Source organism: Clupea harengus, chromosome 5 (genome assembly GCF_900700415.2).
Source record: "Clupea harengus chromosome 5, Ch_v2.0.2, whole genome shotgun sequence".
In the NCBI taxonomy this organism is placed as follows: Eukaryota; Metazoa; Chordata; class Actinopteri; order Clupeiformes; family Clupeidae; genus Clupea; species Clupea harengus.
The window spans coordinates 2,767,903-2,788,811 of record NC_045156.1 but is presented as its reverse complement, the minus strand read 5'-3'; the positions used below and the strand labels follow the sequence as shown (position 1 = coordinate 2,788,811).

General features: G+C 46.8%; 1 protein-coding gene across 5 annotated transcripts in view; it reads left to right on the top strand.

Moving 5' to 3' along the window:
- Positions 1-20,909, top strand: part of LOC105900275 (AMP deaminase 2) — a 49,645-nt gene that overhangs the window by 24,457 nt on the left and 4,279 nt on the right. For all 5 annotated transcript variants that reach the window (XM_031567317.2, XM_031567318.2, XM_031567316.2 and 2 more), the window contains exons 2-17: positions 9,452-9,579; positions 9,936-10,066; positions 11,214-11,282; positions 12,405-12,510; positions 14,174-14,360; positions 14,632-14,773; positions 15,105-15,194; positions 15,995-16,124; positions 16,538-16,732; positions 17,194-17,325; positions 17,941-18,104; positions 18,583-18,709; positions 19,016-19,179; positions 19,483-19,603; positions 19,927-20,100; positions 20,394-20,504. In XM_031567317.2, coding sequence (XP_031423177.1) covers positions 9,452-9,579; positions 9,936-10,066; positions 11,214-11,282; positions 12,405-12,510; positions 14,174-14,360; positions 14,632-14,773; positions 15,105-15,194; positions 15,995-16,124; positions 16,538-16,732; positions 17,194-17,325; positions 17,941-18,104; positions 18,583-18,709; positions 19,016-19,179; positions 19,483-19,603; positions 19,927-20,100; positions 20,394-20,504 — 2,171 coding nt within the window. The remainder of the gene's footprint in view (positions 1-9,451; positions 9,580-9,935; positions 10,067-11,213; positions 11,283-12,404; positions 12,511-14,173; positions 14,361-14,631; positions 14,774-15,104; positions 15,195-15,994; positions 16,125-16,537; positions 16,733-17,193; positions 17,326-17,940; positions 18,105-18,582; positions 18,710-19,015; positions 19,180-19,482; positions 19,604-19,926; positions 20,101-20,393; positions 20,505-20,909) is intronic.

The following is a 20,909-nucleotide window of genomic DNA, read 5'->3' as shown; positions in this document are numbered from 1 at the left end:
AACATTAAATAGATGTGTGTGTGTGTGTGTGTGTGTGTGAGTGAAAGAGAAAGCCAGCTCAAGGTGGAGGGAAGAGGAGAGGAGTACTGGAGAGGTATGGATATGAGTTCCAGCTCTACAGCTGTGAGAAAAATGAGAGGCGATGATTTATTTCTGGCTGCGGTTGTTATGGGAGATTCTAGACGTACTCGAGCTTGTCACACAAACACACACACGCACGCACACACATGGAAATGTTGGAAGCTGTGAAGGTCCTGCTCTGTTGTCTTTCTTTCTCACATACACACATGCACATAAATGTGTGTGTTTGTGTGTGCACTCTCTCACCAGCTCTTTGTCCATTGTCACACAATCCGCATCCTTACTGTATGTAGGTCTCCTCAGAGACAGCTCTCTGTGTGATTGACAGATGACATCATCACAGCCCAGCAGCTCTCCCCAGAAAGGGGGGGTGAGGGTGTCAGGGTAACAGTTACTGTGCCCTCTGACCCCTGATCACTTCTGACCTCTCCTATACTTACACTGGGAGGGTGGTGTGTGTAGGTTTAGGGCTCTAGTCTAGTAGACCCTTCCTAGTATAGTTTTCTTAAAAGGCTGTGAACTGTTGTGTTCAGTCTTGGTGGTTTTACTGGACATTCTACTGTAGTGGTGTGTGTTGAGGATTCTGAATGCACACGAGTGTACAGTATACTTACTCCCTTCTATGTTGTGTGTGTGCGTGTGTGTGTGTGTGTGTGTGCTTCTCCTTTTGCCGGCTGCAGTGTGGACCCCAACCCACTTTTCCCTGCTGAGATGTACTACACTGAATAGGCGTTCCTTGTATCATTGGCAAAACAAACGACATCATCTGATTTAGATGAGGACACCGCACACACACACACACACACACACACACACACACAGAGAGAAACATACACACTCTCAAACTAGCATGCCAAGTTGTTTTCCAGCTGGAAATTAGATAATGGTCATGCGATAATCGCAGTGCATCACTCTAAACAAGAGGCACTTCTGTCTCCATGGCTTTTCCATGAGCTTCTTTCTAGAAGCTTCTGTCTCTGCATGCAGGGAAGTTACCTCACACCTGAGATCACACCTGACCTGAGTGTGTGTGAGTGTGTGTGCCTCTGAGTTACACTACGTGCGTCACATCTCCAAACATGTCCTAACCCCAACATGACTCCTAGACTCACTGATTTTCCTAATCCAACATTTTCTCTCAGTTTTTACACATGATGCATGCAGCCAATGATGGCACATGTCTCCCACTGAGTGTGTGTGTGTGTGTGTGAGTGTGTGTGCCCCTGCGTTAGACTACATGCGCCACGCGTCCTTGCCGCGACATCAGGCATCTCAGGTTCCAAACTATCCGACACACATTTTCTAATATCTTGTTTCTTTACTTTTATTTTCTCCCGGTTTGATTGTGTCTGCTCATACACCTCCCTCCCCAGCATATAGGGAGCGTGAACGCGGCTCCCCCCAAGCATATAGGGAGCGTGAACGCGGCCCTCCCCAGCATATAGGCAGTGTGAACACGGCCCTCCCCAGCATATAGGCAGTGTGAACGCGGCTCCCCCCAAGCATATAGGGAGCGTGAACGCGGCCCTCCCCTCAGAGGGCTCCGGTCAGCAGCACTGGGGCTTTTTGAATAGAGTCATGTGGAATGGCTTCCCTCTCTGTGTGAAGTCTGACGCTCAGGCTGAGATGTGATACTCCAGCGTGAGCTCCTCATCAGTGCCCTGCTGATCTCACAAAGAGCTGCGCTTCCTCCAAGCCCCTTTGTTTGTTTGTTTGTTTGTTTGTTTTGTGCCATGGTTGATTTTGTATTAATTGTTTCTGAGGGCGGTAACATTCATGTAGTCGGAGAGGATATTAAACGGCTGATCAGACCTTAGTTTGTTTGTTTGAGCCAGTGGCATAGTGTGTGTGTGTGTGTGTGTGTGTCTAAGAGAGGAAGGTGTATGAGGGTGAGAGGAGATGACAGCTCAGGGTAGTTAGTTTGTGGAGGTATGCTTTTGTGTGTGTGTGTGAGTGTGTGTGTGTGTGTTTTTGTGTGACTGACTGACTGACTGACTGACTGACTGACTGACTAACTGACTGTTTGTGTTTTGTGTGTAGAGAGACAGAGACAGGTTAAGTTGACACATGTTGTTGTCAGTGAGCAGCGAGTGGCTTGCTGCAGGATTAAGAGTCATCTGTGCCTGGCTGGCAGGGGATTATGGGTACTATACTGGGGATGATGGATGGACAGTGTGCCTGTGTATGTAGCTGTTGTTTCAGAAATGAAATGTTTGTGTGTGTGTGTGTGGGGGGGTGGGAGGTAAGGTACTAGATAAGCGACAGAAGATATGCAACTGGGCTTAGGTGTATATTTGTGTGTGTGTCTGTGTGTGTGTGTGTCTGTCTGTGTGTGAGTGTGTGTGTGTCTGTGTGTTTGTGTTATTATGATATTGTACTCATTGCTGGGTGCAGCTGCCGGTCCTGCTGTCTGGTGGGTTTAAGGGAGTTCATGTGTGGGCGGGGCAGGATTGTGTGACTCAATCAAGCCAGAGAGAGAGAGTAGACAGCTCTAAATGAGAGAGAGAGAGATTGAGAGGGTAAGAGGTTGTCATGCCTAGAATGAATGACTGAGAGAGAGAGATGGAGAGATGTTATGCCTCTGTCTCTGGGGGGGGGGGTAACCAACCAACTACAGGTCAAATTAAATTTGACAGTACACTTACAGCATAGTAGCTCATAACTAACCTGCTTGGTGATGAGTTTGTAGCCTACTTTGTACTTTTATAATATGGTCAGGGCCTACTGGTTAGCCTATGTGTTAGAAGTGATAGCTAGCTTAATCATTAATATAATGTGAAATCACATAAAATATTTTATTTTTTCAAAATTTTAAAGTTTAACTGATAAAATGAAATTGAAATGTAGAAACAATCTTTAAGAAAAGCTATGCAACAGCTGATGGACATTGTCTAGCATACAATGGAGCTGCCTCTCACACAAGCAACGCTGCATTTTGCTGCTGGATAGTTAGCACCATTTTAAATCAGGCATCCATATGGCTCTGTCCTGGAAGGCTCTGTGTCTGTGTGTGTGTTTTTTGTGTGTGTTTGTGTGCGTGTGTGTGTATTGATGTTTACAAATGTTTATTTGTGAATTTGTGTGTGTCTGTGTGTGTGTGTGTAGAATTGCTCAGACTGCAGGATCCCTCGCCATGGGGCTGACAGTTTAGGCTGTACACAGCTTTTCGGGAAGCATGAATCAGTGTTTTTGTCTCGGTTTTTCGATCTGAAAAGCTGGCAGTGTCCCTAGGCCACACTGAAAGCTGGAGGAGTGTGTGCAGTTGTCCCAGGCTAGGCAGTGTGTGTGTGCGTGTCTGTCTGTGTGTGTGATTCAACAGTGGCCAAGCAGATGGTTCAGACTAATTGTCCACCTCCTGAAAAACATCTTGTAATTGCTGCCCGTGCGAATGCAGAAAATTGCAGTCTGCTTGGCCATAGGCAGTGTGTGTCGTTTGTTTAGAGCCCTGTCCTTGTCACTGTCACAGAGAAGCACTTACAGAAACAGCAGGTTGGAGTTACACTCTCAGATAGGGCTACATCATCATCATCATCATCAATGTCATTATAGTGCTTGAGGTAGGCTTGTGTGGGAACGTCTATTTGTGTGTGTGTGTGTGTGTGTGTGTGTGTGTGTGTGTGTGTGTGTGCACACTCACACGTGTGTGCATGTGTATGTGGGTGTCTGTATGTCTACGTATGGGCGTGTGTGTGTGTGTGTGTGTGTGTGTGTGTGTGTGACTGAGGGAGGTGGATAGAGGCAGGATTTCTCCTTTTGCCGGCTGCAGTGTGGAAAAAGACTTGTTTAAAGAGGCTGGTGCTAAACATGGCCGGGTCTCCTCTAACCCCCCCCCCCCCTGTGGAGGAGACCATAAACCACATTGTGAAGACTTAGCGTGAGGAAAGCCAAAAATGTAGCTTATGCTAGTGGGCAGAGGAAGTTATTTTTTGTGCATGAGGAATGTGTGTGTATGCGTGCGTGTGCGCGTGTTTGTGTGTGTGTGTGTGTGTGCGTGTGTTTTTGGAAATTAGAGGTGGAGATATGAGTCTTGCTTTGTGCAAATCTGTGTGCGCGTGTGCTTGTGTGAGTGTGTGTGTGTGTGCGTGTGTTTGTGTGTATGTGTGTGTGCTTGTGTGTTTTTGGAAGTTAGAGGTGGAGATATGGTGGAGTCTTGCTCTGTGCAAGTCTTTGTGCGCGTGTGCTTGTGTGAGTGTGTGTGTGTGTGTGTGTGTGTGTGTGTGTGTGTGTGATGGTTGTAGAGGGCATGTGTTTTGAGCAGGTAAGGGGCTGGGGTAGGCCCCTCTTACAACAGCAGCTGTTGGTGGCCGTTGCAGGGATCACCCCTCTCACCTCTCATAAAGGCCTTCATGGTCCTGATGTCGACACTCACAAAGAGACGGCCTATTTGTGGGCTCTCTTCCAAAGAATCTAAGCAATAACAGTGCTAACGGGAAAATGTGTGTCTGTGTACTGGTGTGTGTGTGTGTGTGTGTGTATGTCTGTGTACTGGTGTGTGTGTGTGTGTGTGTGTGTGTGTAAAGCATATCTGCATGTGTGAGAGTGTATGCTAGTGGCGTGCTCGTGTGTGTGAGCTTCATAATTTGCGCCTGTGCTGTTGTCAGGTCCTTGTACCCCCTTCCTGTAGGAGAAGTGGATTTAGCTGTGGAGCTTTTGTCTCTGTGTGTGTGTGTGTGTGTGTGTGTGTGTGTGTGTGTGTGTGTGTGTGTGTGTGTGTGTGTGTGTGTGTGTGTGTGTGTGTGTGAATAGAATCGAGAATAGAATTGCAGGTAAAATCAGGTTCGTTTTTGTTTTCCCCCTTGATTTGCAGTGATTGCTGTACCACTTTGTCCTGTTGTGTTTGACTTCTTGAGAGACACTGGCCTAATAAAAAAGGAACTCGGATGAATGAAATCAGTCATATATGATTTCATGCATTCTTTCATCCTTCCCTTTTCAGCTTCAGGCTCTCTTAATATATATAATAAATAATAAACTAAATCAATTGTCAATTCCTCAAAAAAAAACATTAAAACTACTTATACGTATTACGTATAAAATCAACTGAAACTAAACTGCAATATAAAAAAACAATTGGAAGACTAAATACAAATAAAAACTAATGAACATTTCATCAAGACCATAATAACTCTATTGTGTGTGTGTCTGTGTGTGTGTGTGTGTGTGTGTGTGTGTGTGTGTGTGTGTGTGTGTGTGTGTGTGTGTGTGTGTGTCCTCCTGTCCTCCTGTATCAATATCAGAGTCCCTAGACGACAGAAAACAGGAAGTGATCACTGGGGAGGTTACACCAGAGGACAGGGACAGTGAGATCCACACCAGAGAGAGAGGGGGAGTGAAAGAAAGGGAGAGGGATAGAAGCAGAGAGGGAGAGAGACATTCCAGATTGTTCCGCAGCAGTCTGCAAGTCAAAACACAGCACAATGTTGCGCTGATTGTGTGTTTGTGTTAGTGTGTGTGTGTGTGTGTGTGTGTGTGTGTGTGTGTGTGTGTGTGTGTGTGTGTGTGTGTGTGTGTGTGTGTGTGTGTGTGTGTGTGTGTGTGTGTGTGTGTGTGTGTGTGTGTGTGTGTGTGCATGTGTATGTAGATGGGGGATTCAGTCTCACTTTTGAATTCCTGCTGAGTATTTCTTGCATTTCCACACACCAATCATCTACCGCTCGTCTCCCATCCTGCCATCCCTCCCGTTCTCCCCTGACTGCAGTCTGTTTCCTCAGGCCACACTGAAAGATGGAGGACCGCGGGCGCTTGACGCAGGCCAGGCTGCATGTGTGTGTGTGTGATTCAGCAGTAGCCAAGCAGATGGTTCAGACTAATTGTCCCCCTCCTGAAGACAGACCCTACCACAGTGGGCCGTACCCCAGGCCCATGAAGGCCCTCAGACTCACCAGCAGCCAAGCAGCACAGGGGTCACGCACACAGTCTTTTGAGCTCTGACAAGCATTTGTGCTAATCTTGGATTAGGGCTCTTGTGTGTGTGTGTGTGTGTGTGTGTGCGCGTGTGTGCGCGTGTGTGTTATTTATCTTGTATTGTGAAGGAGTGCGCGTGTTTCCCTTTTATCCACAGTGCTAACTTGCCAATAAGGTTAGTTTGAGACGTATCGTGTTTTGACATGTAGGTCAGGTGTCACCCGCTCATACCCCAGGAAAACAAAAGCAGAGAGAAAGTGTGTCCCAGATCCACACTTTATATATTTATTTATGTTAATAGTGTGGGTGAGTGGGGGGTGGGGGGGAGCTGTAGATATTCATTCATTCATTCATTCAGATGTGAGGATGTGTATCTTAGAGAAACTCATTTTGTACTGCAACACGTGGGGGGGAGGTTGTCCAGTTTGTCTTCCTCTTATCCTCCATCCCCAACTCTCTCTTTCTCTCTCTCTCTCTCTGAGAGTCTGTTTTGTTATTTACTGCTGTGATGGCCGAGAGAGTTCTGTCAGTGGAGACCTAATGGCCTCTCATAGAGAGCTCCACCACAACGCTCCATCAATCATCAACTCCCCAAATGCCATCTCTTCACATTCACATACAGGTTTACACGCCAAGTTCTCACACACACACACACACACACACACACACAGACACACACACACACACACACACACACACACACACACACACACACACACACACACACACACAGACACACACATACACACACACACAGACACAGACACACACACACAAAGACACACACACACACACACAAAGACACACACACACACACACACACACACACACACACACACACACACTCACACACACCAGAAAGCAGAGAATGGTATTGGTGAACCCAGCCTTTGGGGTGCTGATGTAGCCTGTAGAAGTCATGGCATGCATTATGTGATTTGCCTCCTGGTGTGAGAAGCTGCCGTTTGTCAGTCTTGCCTCAGAGCGCATCTCATCTCTCATGCGCAGTCATTCTTTATTGTGTCCCCCAAAGGCCTCATGGAATATTGATTAGAGCTGCGCAAGAGGAGACATAGAAAATGAAAGAAATTTGCTCTGTAGATGAATAATGGAGAGGAGGCTGAGATGTGTGTGATTTGTGACGAGCTTTGAGAGCGTGTGATGGGAGTTTTTAGCTGTTGTCAGCTTTCTCCACTCAATGAAAAGGAAGGGGGAAAAAAAAACCCAGCAAGGCTGTTCTGGCTAGTGTATGAATCCTGGACTCACTCAATCATCTCATCAAATTTGATTCACGTTTGTGTGGCCTAGTTCATGGCTGCCTGATTGTTGCAGTGCGTCACCATGGTAATCGCTGCTTTCTTGAAGCATACAGGGGCTGTGTTCTGAGCTTGCTGTGCAGATTCTGCTGCTGGTGGTGTGGGCTGTCTCTGAGATGTGCGGTATTCTCTCTCTGACAATGCGAAACGTACACTTGAAATTCTTACCACGTGCACACACATACACTCAAACATATACATACATATACTCAAACACATGTATGCTTCAACACCCCACAACCCTCGCCAACCCCCCAACACACACACACACACACACACACACACACACACACACACACACACACACACACACACACACACACACACACATACATACATGTACACATACATGGACAAGCACATCCCATAGGACATGTCATACCTGGTCAACAACAGCAGAGCAGTGTGTCGGTCACTAGGGCTGTGTTTATGGGGATGTTCCATACTCCACCACAACAGCTGCAGAAGACATTAGAGGCTTTAGGGAGGCATTGTGTCCCCTCTGGTGTCCTCATCTCCCCATTATAGTCCCCCAAGAGCTCTGCATACATTCCACACTGAATTACACTCACGTACACACCGAAACACACAAACACACTATATACAAACATGCAGCCTTTTCAGACACACATAATCAAAATTCTTTAGTTTGCAGTTTTCTTCTCTCTCTCTCTCTCTCTCTCTCTCTCTCTCTCTCTCTCTGGTTATTCTGGACCTGACACAGTGATGTCTTTGTACTCCTCTGGCTTGGCCTGTTTACCCCCTCTCTCTGCTCTCCTGCACGTGCTCCAGCAGACACCTCCTCCCCCAGTCTCCATGAGGGGTGGGGGGGGTGCTCCATTAGGGCATCTCTGGAAGGAGATCTACATCTCTCAGGAGTCACAGGTGCCTCATGTTACTCGCCTACAACGTGTGTGTGCGTTTATGTGTGTGTAGGATATATATATATACTTTATTTAGTACTTACCGTAGTATTTATAGCTTTTTAGTTGTTGATGTCAAGTTTTCTATGTTGGACTGTGTCCCTTGAGAATATCAGTTTTGTTCCCCTGTATGTGTAACACTTGCACATGCATAAATTATTTGACTTGACTTGAGGGCGGGTGATGTGATTGAGAAGAATCCCTTTAAGGAAAGTCAGCGCGTGTGGCGTGTCTGATTCTCTGCAGCACAGTGGGGTATCGAGGGCTGGTTGATGCCAACTTTCTCTGCCCACAGCAAGAGGATGCGGAGTGTCATTTCCTGGTGTCATCGTTTCAGTCGATGAGGTGACTCTCACCCAGAGTGCTGGCACTGCGTTCTCAGTGAACGAAGCCTATTCAGAAAAGAGCAAGATATGCAGTGTGTGTGTCTGTGTGTGTGTGTGTGTGTGTATGTGTGTGTGTGTGTGTGTGTGTGTGTGTGTGTGTGTGTGTGTGTGTGTGTGTGTGTGTGTGTGTGTGTGTGTGTGTGTGTGTGTGTGTGTGTGTGTGTGTGTGTGTGTGTGTGTGGTCCCATATGTCTATATGTTTGTGTCCGTGTCAGATTCAATGGAGAAAATGAGTTCAAGTTTTCATCCCCTTTGAATATGCAGAGAGGTTGCTTGCACGCCCAACACTAAAATGGACCGTGTGTAAACGCCAGGGGAGTCGGGTTCGGAAAGCTGCCTGTTGGCCGGCCCTGGCCATACCGGCCCCGTTAATGGGTTGTTTTCTCTCGGTTAAGTGGGTTAGATGGCGCTGGTGTTGGGCCCCTGGTGGTAATGAGCAGTGGGGAGCAGCAGTTAATGTCAAGCCCCAGGCGCTCCTGACGCTCTGAGGAGCGGGCCAGGTAGAGGAGGGGAGAGGAGAGGAGAGGACAACTACTACACTTTCTGCTACTCCCTCTCCTCCTGCTGCCTAAGAAAGGGTATTTTAATTTGGCAGGTATATGGAAAAGGTTTTTAATATACTCTCTCCTGCTCTCTTTTTTTCCTTTATGTGTTTTTGTGTGTGTATGTGTGTGTGTGTTTGCACATGTGTGTCTGCATACATGCACACGCACACGCAAACGCACACACACACATACGTGTTTGTACTTTTGCACTGGCACACATTTGTGTGTGTATATTTAAACGTATGTGTGTGTGTGTTTGTGTGTGTGTGTGTGTGTGTGTGTGTGTGTGTGTGTAGATCTCCGTGGTGCCTCTGGCCCCAAGCCCCTGACGTCCCAGCGCTCTCTGCCGGGCACCCCCGTGACTCTGAAGCAATTCCCTGACCTGCGCACCTCCATGGACGGCAAGTACAAAGAGATCGCCGAGGTAAGAATGCCCTTCTCTGATTTACTCTGTGTATGTATGTGTTCATGTGTGTGTGTGTGTGTGTGTGTGTGTGTGTGTGTGTGTGTGTGTGTGTGTGTGTGTGTGTGTGTGCCAGTTCACATGCAGTTGTGATGTCTGTAAGCATGGTATTCACTACATAAGTGTGATATTTAAGTGTACAAGTTCTTGTTCGTCTATTCTATTTTATGTTTGTTAGTGTGTATATCTTTAGGAAGTCTTACGATATAAAAAAACTATTTTGGCTCATTACTTAATTGAAAAAATGAGCCACAACCATAAATGTGTGCGCATGTGCGATTGTTTGTGATATGTGTGTGTGTGTCTCCTCTTCACAGGAGCTGTTCTCGCGCGGTCTGACTGAGAGCGAGATGCGAACCGCTCCATATGAGTTCCCAGAGGACAGCCCCATCGAGCAGCTGGAGGAGAAACGACACCGCCTGGAGCGCCAGATCAGCCAGGACGTCAAGTGAGCCAGCCACCCGACACACACACACACACACACACACACACACACACACACACACACACACTCACACATGCACACACACACGCACACACACACACACACACACACACACACACACACACACACTCACACATGCACACACACACACACACACACACACACACACACACACACACACACACACACACTTCCTGCCCCACAACACCCCCACCCACTGCCTGTAACCGTACATCCCTCCAACTTCTCCTTCTCTTCTCTCTGTCTCGCTTTCCTCCATCCTTCTCTCTCTCTCTCTCTCCCTTTCTCTCTCCTTCTGTCCATCTCTCTGTAAGCATGACCTTCAGATTCTCATGTCTCACCTCTTTTCCCAGACCAACCACAGTTAATCATCCTGTTATCCTTCTGCATGCTAACTAACTAGCATCAAGAATAACAGGCAGTATGTGTACTGACATTACACTGATATTACAACTGATATTTATGATTTTTTTTTCTAACAATCGCATGTGCTTGCACTATAACAGTATGTACTAATACTAAACAATCTAACAGCAGTAATTTGTACTGACCGCTTATGTACTGACTACTAGCATGTAGCATGTGGAGTAGCACTTAGAGTCGCATGTGTGCTTATGCTTACTTTCGCATGTATACTAACATTTAGGCTCGTCCACAGGGAGCTCAACACAGGTCCCTGTGAGTGTCGATGTGTGGGAATCACAATGTCACTGTTGGGTCCGTGTGGAGGGAAGCTTTTTCACCATGTCACTGTTCGTTTGCTCTGTTCAGCTGTAGGGGTCTGATCAGTGTTAACTTTGACCTCTGAGCTGCTACCACTGCAGTGTCATGTGACCAATCAGGAAACAGCACTGTGTTGTTCTGATCGTGTGTTCTCTTCTCCTCTGGCTCCTCACCCATACCTCACCTCCCCCCTTCATCCACGTGTGTGTGTGTGTGTGTGTGTGTGTGTGTGTTGTGTGTGTTGTGTGTGTGTGTGTTGTGTGTGTTGTGTGTTTGTGTGTGTGTGTGTGTGTTGCCGCACGTGTTTGTGTGTGTATCTGTGTGTGTCTGTGTGTGTGTGTGTGTGTGTGTGTGTGTGTGTGTGTGTGTGTGTCTGGCTTTGCCCGCCTCACCCCCTCTGCTCCAGGCTTGAGCCGGAGATCTTGGTGCGCGCCAAACAGGACTTCATGAAAATCGACAGCGCTACTGACCTGGAGTGAGTGAGCTGCTCCGCACGCAGACGCCCGCCCTGCCTCTCTCCCGCTCCTCTGTACCGCTCGTCTCTCTCACTCTCTCAATCTTTCTCTCACTCTTTTCTACACTCTTTCAGACACATTATCATTCACATACTCCTGATTTATTCATTAGCCTCTCTCTCTCTCTCTGTCTCTCTCTCTCTTTCTATATATCTGTCTCTCTCTCTCTCGCTGTCTCTCTCTCTCTCACACACACACTGCTCACACACACATCAAGCCACAGACTTCTTTCTGCCTCTTCATATCTTATCTTTGCATTGACTTTGCATCTTCTCTCTGTGGTCTCAACCCTTGCAATCATTCCTTATGCCTAACCTCCCTCCTCCACACTGGAGGGTCATGTGGTTGTGACAGTAAGTGCATGTCTTCCTCTGCTCGTGTGCTATGTGGCATCCGTCTGGCTTTCAGAAGCCCGTTAGTGACGCAGCGGAGCAAAGGGCGCCCTGTTTGATGACCGGAGACAGGAGCGGACCTTTATACACACTTTGAAGCGGCAGCCGTGCAGAAAGGCCAGCCACCACACCTATCCCCCCAGAGACTTCAGTGGGGCTAATTGGCATCTATAACTCACACTCATCACACCTAGATGTATCTCACAGACACATACACACGCACACACACACACACACACACACACACACACAGACAGCAGTCTAGCTATGCCTTTTGATCATCTGATCTTTACTCTGAAGAGGGTGTATGTGGAGGCGGTAATGATAAGTTCCAGAAGCTTCTTCTGTCCTCATTATAAGGAACAGCCACCAGAGCCCCTGCCCAGGCCATGCTGGTTAAACCACACGACACAGCACTCACTGTCACTGAATAACCTGAACTGTCTGTCCATCGCTAACTTGGTTAGCTGCCTTCACAGGTTACTGTCGAAAACATCTCCCATCCTGTCACCATCCCGTCTGTTCATGGTCTCGTTCATGAGCTCGAGCTCTCTTCCTGTCTCTGTCTCTCTTCTTCTCTCACCTCACTGTCTCCCCCCTTCCCTCTTTTTTTCTTTTCTCTCCTCCTCCTCCTCCTCCTCCTCTTCACTACCCCTAACGTCATTGCTACTCTTCCTCCTCCCCTTCCAGGTTCCTGAAGGAGCAGAGCATGGTGACAGTGGACCACGCTCTCAAGGATACCATCGTGGAGCGGGAGTACCAGCGCGTCTCCATTTCTGGAGAGGAGAAATGCGGGGTGAGACCCGAGCTCCGCCGTCAGCTCACAGGGACGATTGGATTTAGACCTGAGCCAGATTTTTAGCGTCATTGAGGGTCTATTTAGCAGGGTTGTGTAAGTCGATAAGTAAACAACTAGGTCAGACAACTCTCGACACTTGATAAATGCAATTTATTCATTAAACCAAAGAAGAGGAGTCCTGAAAAGACAGAGGCTGAGCTTTGTTGTGGCAGCGTGCTATTTCAATGACATCATGTGATGTTCCGGTCAGAATTAGACCTGCGTGCTCCTTTTCACGAGCTCTCTCTCTCTCTCTCTCTCTCTCTCTCTCTCTCTCTCTCGTGCGCTCGCTCTCCCCCGGATTCCTGGGGCCAGAGAATGACCTTAAATGGGTATCATGTCGCATCGCGTGGGCCAGGAGATGGTTTTTTTAGGCCTGTGGCAGAGCCCTGTGTTGCCAGCCGGGCTCCTTCTCTGGGCACCGCGGCTCACTCTTGTAGCTTCATTGGCAGAGCATGGCCGGCGCCAGCATCACAGAGGTCACGGGGTCAATGCCTGAGCACTAAGCACTCAGCAAATGGATAGATGGAATTCACTGTACTGTGGGTGGCTGTGCTTTTAAAGCGAACTGGGAATGGAGGTGTTGTAAAAGCCAAGGGGAGTTCCCTTCATATACTAGTCTTCACTACACCAGTCACACGGGGCCAGATGTGGCTTCATCACTTTGTTACTAGGGCGCATACAACCTGTTGAAATGTGGTTGTAGCTTGTTTTAGAATCTATAATTACTGAATGTTATTGGCCCTTTCGGACGTCACTCGTGGGCAGTGTCCTGAGATTGCTCAGAGCTGTCCTTTCACACACGTAGCCTAGGCCAGGACATGCTGCGAGGGAGCTGTGTTCACACACCAGTTTGACATTATGCGGGTGTTTTTGTTCCTTTCCGATTTTGTTAATTTTTCAGTCTCGCCTCGCATGATAAATGTCAGCAACGTGCCCACACACTTAGAGCGAAAGGTCTCCACAATTTACCAGGGTGTGTGCAAGGTAATGTCTGAATCCATGTGGTGTAATGACCAGACAATGTCTGAAAATAATTTCTGCGACAGGGCTGTAATGACTCAACTGTTATCAACACCATGACAGTTTTATTATTCAGCAGTTGCCCTCAATTTGACCAACCTGATTAAAAAAGGGTAGATTGGTTTAAAAATGTCAGACACTGTTAACCATCAAATTGTTCCCAACTTTACTTTAATCAAATTCCCACACGGTTGTCTCCGGAGGTGAATGTAATTTACGAGAACACGGACACCCAAACATTGACCTCTCTCTCTCTCTCCCTCTCTCTGACCGTCTTACTACCTTTCTTTCTCTCTCTCTCTCTCTCTCTCTCTCTCTCTCTCTCTCTCTCTCTTACTCTCTCCTTCTCTCCCCCTCTCCCTCTGACCGTCTTTTTACCTTTCTTTCTCACTCTCTCTCTCTCCCTCTCTTTGACCGCCTTACTACCTTCCTTTTTCTCTCTCTCTCTCTCTCTTCCTCTCTCCTTCTCTCCCCCTCTCCCTCTCTCTGACCGTCTTACTACCTTTCTTTATCACTCTCTCTCTCTCCCTCTCTCTGACCGTCTTATTACCTTTCTTTATCACTCTCCCTCTCTCCCTCTCCGTCCTCCGCCCCCCAGGTACCCTTCACAGACCTGGTGGATGCGGCCAAGTGTGTGGTGAAGGCCCTGTTCATCCGGGAGAAGTACATGGCCCTGTCCATGCAGAGCTTCTGTAAGACCACGGCGCGGACCCTGCAGGAGCTGGGGGAGAAGCCCATGGAGCTGCGTGTCTACGAGGAGATCCCAGAGACCCCCGTGGACGCAGGTGAGACCTAAGCTGACCTGGCACATTTATCAGCGCAGTCCACTGGAGGGCGGTAGTAAGGCTTTAGGGATAGGAGTGAGTGAGTATAGGGCTTTCTGTCAGTGATAAAAAATTAAAAAAGGTATCTTATTTTATTTATTTATTTATTTATGTATTTATTTATTTATGTATTGTTTGTTTGTTTCTTTCTCTTGTTACTCTTGTCTTTTTTATGTGTTTTTTTATGTATTTCTCTTTTTTTTGTGTTTCCTCTGTGTTTTGGTGATGTTAGATGCCCCAATGGACCCCCCTGCCTCTGACACTCACCCTTATGAAGGCCAGGCCCTCAGCAACATGCCCTCAGACACGGGCTACAGCTGTAAGATGGTGGATGGAGTCGTCCATGTCTACTCCAAGGAGAACCACACGGACAAGTAAGAGGCATCAGCTGCACATGCGGCAGTGTGTGTGTGTGTGTGTGTATGTGTGTGTGTTTGTGTGTACGTGTGTGCAAGCATGTATGTTTGAGTACTGTTTTTAAAGACTGTGTGAGTACACCCATATGGTAGTATGTGCGTGTGTGTGTGTGTGTTTCAGTAAGCATCATGAACTATAAGGTGCATTCATCCATGCGTTGGATATGCATAGTAAGTGTGCGTCCAGTCAGTGTGTTCTCTCTGTTCTGTTGACAGTAAATTGTACTATAAGTTAGAGTGCAGACGTCACAGCTTCACTGTTGGTTCTGTACACATGCAATCTCCCCAGGAGCACAGAACTGGACCTGCCCTACACAGACCTGCAGGAATACATCACAGACATGAACGTCATGATGGCCCTCATCATCAACGGTCCTGTGTGAGTATCTCGCCCCCCTGATGGCCTAACTGCTAGAACGTGCAACCAATAGAACCAACAGACATTAGTTGGCACTGCCACTGTTGTTATCTTCAAGATGGGGAATGGTGACATGTTGACAGCGTGTGTGCATTACAGACACAAGCATCATTGGTTTATTGCTATATTATGGGATGCTCAGCATCCTCTGTGGTGATCACCACTTCACATGAATGCTCTGCCCACACCAGAAGGGACACATTATGTCCGCCCACAGTCCGACTCACAGACTAGGCTAGGTCGGGACATTTCTCTAGAGGGAGATGTCTTTCATTATTTGCTGCGTGCAGCATCTGATGCTAAATGATAAATGTGGATCGATGCAGTCAACTCTGTGATTATAAAACCAAGCCACGAGATCCATTACTGTGCAACAGAAGCAACGCCACAGAAAATGTCTGATACAATTACTGAGGACAGTGTCTGTTAAAGTGAGTCTGGGCTTTTCCCCTTTCATAATCAAATCTTTTCCAATTAAGTTTGATACACTGTTATAGTAGATATGAAAAGACAATAGGATTTACTCACACAGAAGAAGTACTTCAAATACATAAAAAGGTAACAGGATTCACATGATTTTTTATGTATCAGGGTAAGAGTAGATTTCTTCCAGCATGGGGGAATGACAGTTAGCATGTAGTGGAATACATGCACTAATCCTTGATAACATCTAAAGGTTTGAGTTAGTTTTGATCTTACAGAGGTTTTGGCAAGACCACATTGACTTCCTGTTCATTTCCTGTTGCCCTGGTCCTTTACAGGAAGTCCTTCTGCTACCGACGCCTGCAGTACCTGAGCTCAAAGTTCCAGATGCACATCCTGTTGAACGAGATGAAGGAGCTGGCTGCCCAGAAGAAGGTCCCACACCGGGACTTCTACAACATCCGCAAGGTGGAGCACATCAGCTTAGCATCGCCACACAGTGACTTAATGAGAGAACAGCAAATCACAGGGTCCTGCTGTTTTATGCCGGTTTCATTACTTAGCGCCTGTTCAATTTGTTGGAATTCCCAAGGAGTTATAGCGTTTTAACTACTGCAGACCTAATGGGTTTAGTTAAGTTCTGGTTGCCCTCCCTCTTGCTCTCTCACACTTTGTCATGTCTTCCCTCTCTTTCTCTCTCTTTTTCTTCCCCACTTCTCTCTGCCTCCCTGATGCTGCCTGCTGGGACCCCCCCCCCCCTCTCCATCTTCAACGCTCTCTCTCTCTCTCTCTCTCTCTCCTTCGTTCTCTCTCTCTCTCTCTCCTTCGTTCTCTCTCTCTCTGTCCTTCGTTCTCTCTCCCTCCCTTCCTCCCTCTTTCAGGTGGACACCCACATCCACGCATCCTCCTGCATGAACCAGAAGCATCTGCTGCGCTTCATCAAGCGCGCCATGAAGAAGTACCCCAAGGAGATTGTGCACATTGAGCGCGGCCGTGGCCAGACCCTCATGGAGGTGTTTGAGAACATGAACCTCACGGCCTTCGACCTCAGCGTCGACACCCTGGACATGCACGCTGTGAGTAGTGTTAAGGGGGGGGTAAAGGTCAACCTCATGCACATATGAGTTCTGTACAAAGCAAATTTAGGGCAATTTGGTAACTCTGTCGTTTTGAGAGGGAGCACTGTCCAACCAGAGATTCTCAGTGTGGTACCTTCAGGATTTTATTATAGAATTCAGACCCGCAGGTTGAGATTTTAATATTTAATTCAGGAAAAATGAATTGATGAATTTTGCATGATAGAGTTATTAGTATGTCACATTCCTGATCCAAATTGGTCCAGTGAATTTATGCCAAGTCCCATCTGATTAAAAGTTGTATCCAGTGACTAAATGGATAAATTCTCATGTGTTTCAAACCTCTGAGGCATCATCACATTGGTGATGATTTACCTCATTAGCTAAGGCATTAAAAGAGGTCAGATTTGGTGTTAAGCTATGAAAGTGGTGTATAGCGGCCGTTCTCACTGTGTCCGCAGGACCGTAACACCTTCCACCGCTTTGACAAGTTCAACGCCAAATACAACCCCATCGGAGAGTCCATCCTGCGTGAAATCTTCATTAAGACCGACAACCACATTGAGGGGAAGTACTTTGCCCACATCATTAAGGTACAGTAAAGACATGAAGCTTAACTGTTCCTGCCGGTCTCCTAGCGTTGGTCTGCTTGGAGCAGATGTCAGCAGTCATGTCTGCTTGCCCTTGAGACTCCTAAGAGTCAGCTGACTGTGTGCTGACACATGATCAGCCTCACTGGTGCGTGTTCCTGAGGTCAGCGGGTCCACGGCTATTAAAGTCCTAAGCAAACCAGTATTTGAAGATCCAAAGGCAATACATTATTTGAAGAGCCCTCGGCAGTACAGTTATTAAAGATCCCTAACCAATACAGTATTTGAAGAGCCCTTGGCAGTACAGTAATTAAAGATCCCTCACCAGTATAGTATTTGAAGAGTCCTTGGCAGTACAGTAATTAAAGATCCCTAACCAATACAGTATTTGAAGAGCCCTTGGCAGTACAGTAATTAAAGATCCCTCACCAGTATAGTATTTGAAGAGTCCTTGGCAGTACAGTAATTAAAGGTCTCATTTATATGTGTCTGTGTATTTATGTCTACTGCCGGTCTTGATCTGCAGACATGTGCTCAATTTCTAAATTATATTATATATGCGTCATGCATTTAATGAATATTAACGCACTGGTCGATTGGCACTGTCTGTGTCATCAGGAGGTGATGGAAGATCTGGAGGAGAGTAAGTACCAGAATGTGGAGCTGCGTCTCTCCATCTACGGCCGTTGCCGTGACGAATGGGACAAGCTGGCGAAGTGGGCCGTCACGCACTCCGTCTACTCTGACAATGTGCGCTGGCTCATCCAGGTGCCCCGCCTCTTGTGAGTACACCTGTCCGCCAGGTTAGGGTGGAGCCTCAGTATGGCTGTCTCCGTTAGGGAGGAGGAAGAAAAGCCCATGCAGATTAAAGAACCTAGAGCTGGTCTGGACTGAGCTGGTTCAATATGATAGTCTAGTATATTTAACCATGGTAGTTAAGGAAGTAACAACAAAGCTTTTAGTTTGGGAAGGTGTAAACAGCAAAGTCATAGAAGTGCTTTTGAGGCTGTTTTCTGTGTCTTTGTGAAGAGGCTAACAATGGTTAGTGTACTGCAGGAGAAAGACTACCGTAATATTAGGGTCATCAGACTTGTAAGTACAAGTACAGGGAGAGAGGTGCGAGTTGCCAGAGGGTTTCAGTGTCCAGTTTTGGTTTTCTTCTTTTTGCTATATTTAGGTATAATAACCTTGCTATTAAGGAATCATTTGTCTGAATTTGACCATGGCAAATACTGAGCCCACTCTTGTGTGTGCTCGCAGTGATGTCTACCACACCAAGAAGCAGCTGGCTAACTTCCAGGAGATGCTGGAGAACATCTTCATGCCCCTGTTTGAGGTCACAGTGGACCCAAGCAGCCACCCAGAGCTCCACCTCTTCCTCCAGCACGTGAGTGACTGTAGAGCTGCCTGCTGGGGGAAAGGGTGCCCCCTGCTGCTCACTGGTTAAAGCTGCCAACCTACCCATGGCTTCGAAATATTTTATGTTAAGTTTGGATTAGTTGATTTGAGTAGGGATAATGTAATAGAAAGAGCAATATTACTGCTTGTCATAACATGCCCATGTGGCTGATATACTGCATATATAACATAATCTGTGTTCATATGTTTTCTGTGGGTTTATTGCGTGTGTGTGTGTGTGTGTGTGTGTGTGTGTGTGTGTGTGTGTGTGTGTGTGTGTGTGATCTCCCCATAGGTGGTGGGCTTTGACAGTGTGGATGACGAGTCCAAACCAGAACACCACGTATTCAACCTGGACAGTCCTCTGCCTGCCAGCTGGAACGAGGATGGCAACCCGCCCTACTCCTACTACCTTTACTACATGTATGCCAACATGACCGTGCTCAACCACCTACGCAGGTGAGGCTCTCAACCACACCTCCTATCTGTGAGGAAGTTAAAATAGTTGTTTTCTTAGTTTCAGATGCATATCGTAGTCTAGGTTTCAGTCTTTCCACTGGCTATGCTCTAAGTATGTTAGATAACCAGCCAGTCCATATTAACTATATGTAGACAAAATATGCCAGATGGTATTGACAAATGAATCAATGGTCACTGAATTCAAATAGTGATTTTCACCAAGAAAGCCTCGTTCAAATAGCTGATTTGTGGTCATGAAGTCTTAATGATACAAAATACGCATCCTTCTTTATTGCTCTACAGGAAGAGGAGCTTCCACACATTTGTGTTACGACCTCACTGTGGGGAGGCGGGGCCTATCCACCACCTGGTGTCGGGTTTCCTGCTGTCACAGAACATCTCCCACGGACTGCTGCTCAGGAAGGTGAGGCACACCACTCTGACATCAGACAGATGCTTGTTACATGCTGATGTATGCTTTTGCATCTGTGTGTTTTGGTGTGTGTGTGTGTGTGTGTGTGTGTGTTTGTAGTGTGTGTATGTGTTTGTGTGTGTGTATGAGTATGTGTGTGTGTGTGTGTGTGTTTGTGTTTGTGAGATAAGGAAGGAGAGGGTTACTTGACATTTAGGAGAGTTGACTCCATTTTGAATATTCATTTGTGTTGACTAATCATTTTATTTCTGTTTTATGATGATAAAACCATTACTTACCGGGTTTTTTTTTCTATTTCACTAACTTCTCCTCAGGCTCCAGTGCTGCAGTATTTGTACTACCTGGCTCAGATTGGAATCGCCATGTCGCCGCTTAGCAACAACAGTCTGTTCCTTAGTTACCATCGTAACCCCCTGCCAGAGTACCTGTCCCGAGGCCTTCAGATCTCCCTGTCCACAGACGACCCCTTACAGTTCCACTTCACCAAGGTCAGCAGAGTGACTTACTACTATTACTGTTACTGTTCCTACCATTACGCAGCAGAAACGTCTGAAAAGCCTACGGTCTCAGCTATTTTGTTTTCCATGTGTAATTATATATATATATATATATATATATATTATATACATATTTTTCAGATTATTTAAAAGTTTGTTTATGTGTGTGCATTTTTGCTGTGTGTATGTGTGTTTGTCTGTTTTTTTTCTGTGTGAATGCTTGCGTGTGTGTGTGTGTGTGTGTGTGTGTGTGTGTGTGTGTGTGTGTGTTACATTTGCCACAGGAGCCCCTGATGGAGGAGTACAGCATAGCCACGCAGGTGTGGAAGCTCAGCTCCTGTGATATGTGTGAGCTGTCCAGGAACAGTGTGCTCATGAGCGGATTCTCACACAAAGTGAGTGTGCTCTCACAGTCTCTTCCTGTAGTCCACTCACAGTCTACTACTCTTCCTGTAGTCCACTCACAGTCTCTTCCTGTAGTCCACTTACAGTCTCTTCCTGTAGTCCACTCACAGTCTCTTCCTGTAGTCCACTCACAGTCTACTACTCTTCCTGTAGTCCACTCACAGTCTACTACTCTTCCTGTAGTCCACTCACAGTCTCTTCCTGTAGTCCACTCACAGTCTACTACTCTTGCTGTAGTCCACTCACAGTCTATTACTCTTCCTGTTGTCTACTCGTCTTTTTTTGCCTTTTCTCTCTCCATAAATGTGTACTGTGAAAAAATACAAAGTAACTGCAACCTTTCAAGTCAGTGATTTGGTGAAGTAACTCCCACCCATCCACTTTTCCCCACATTG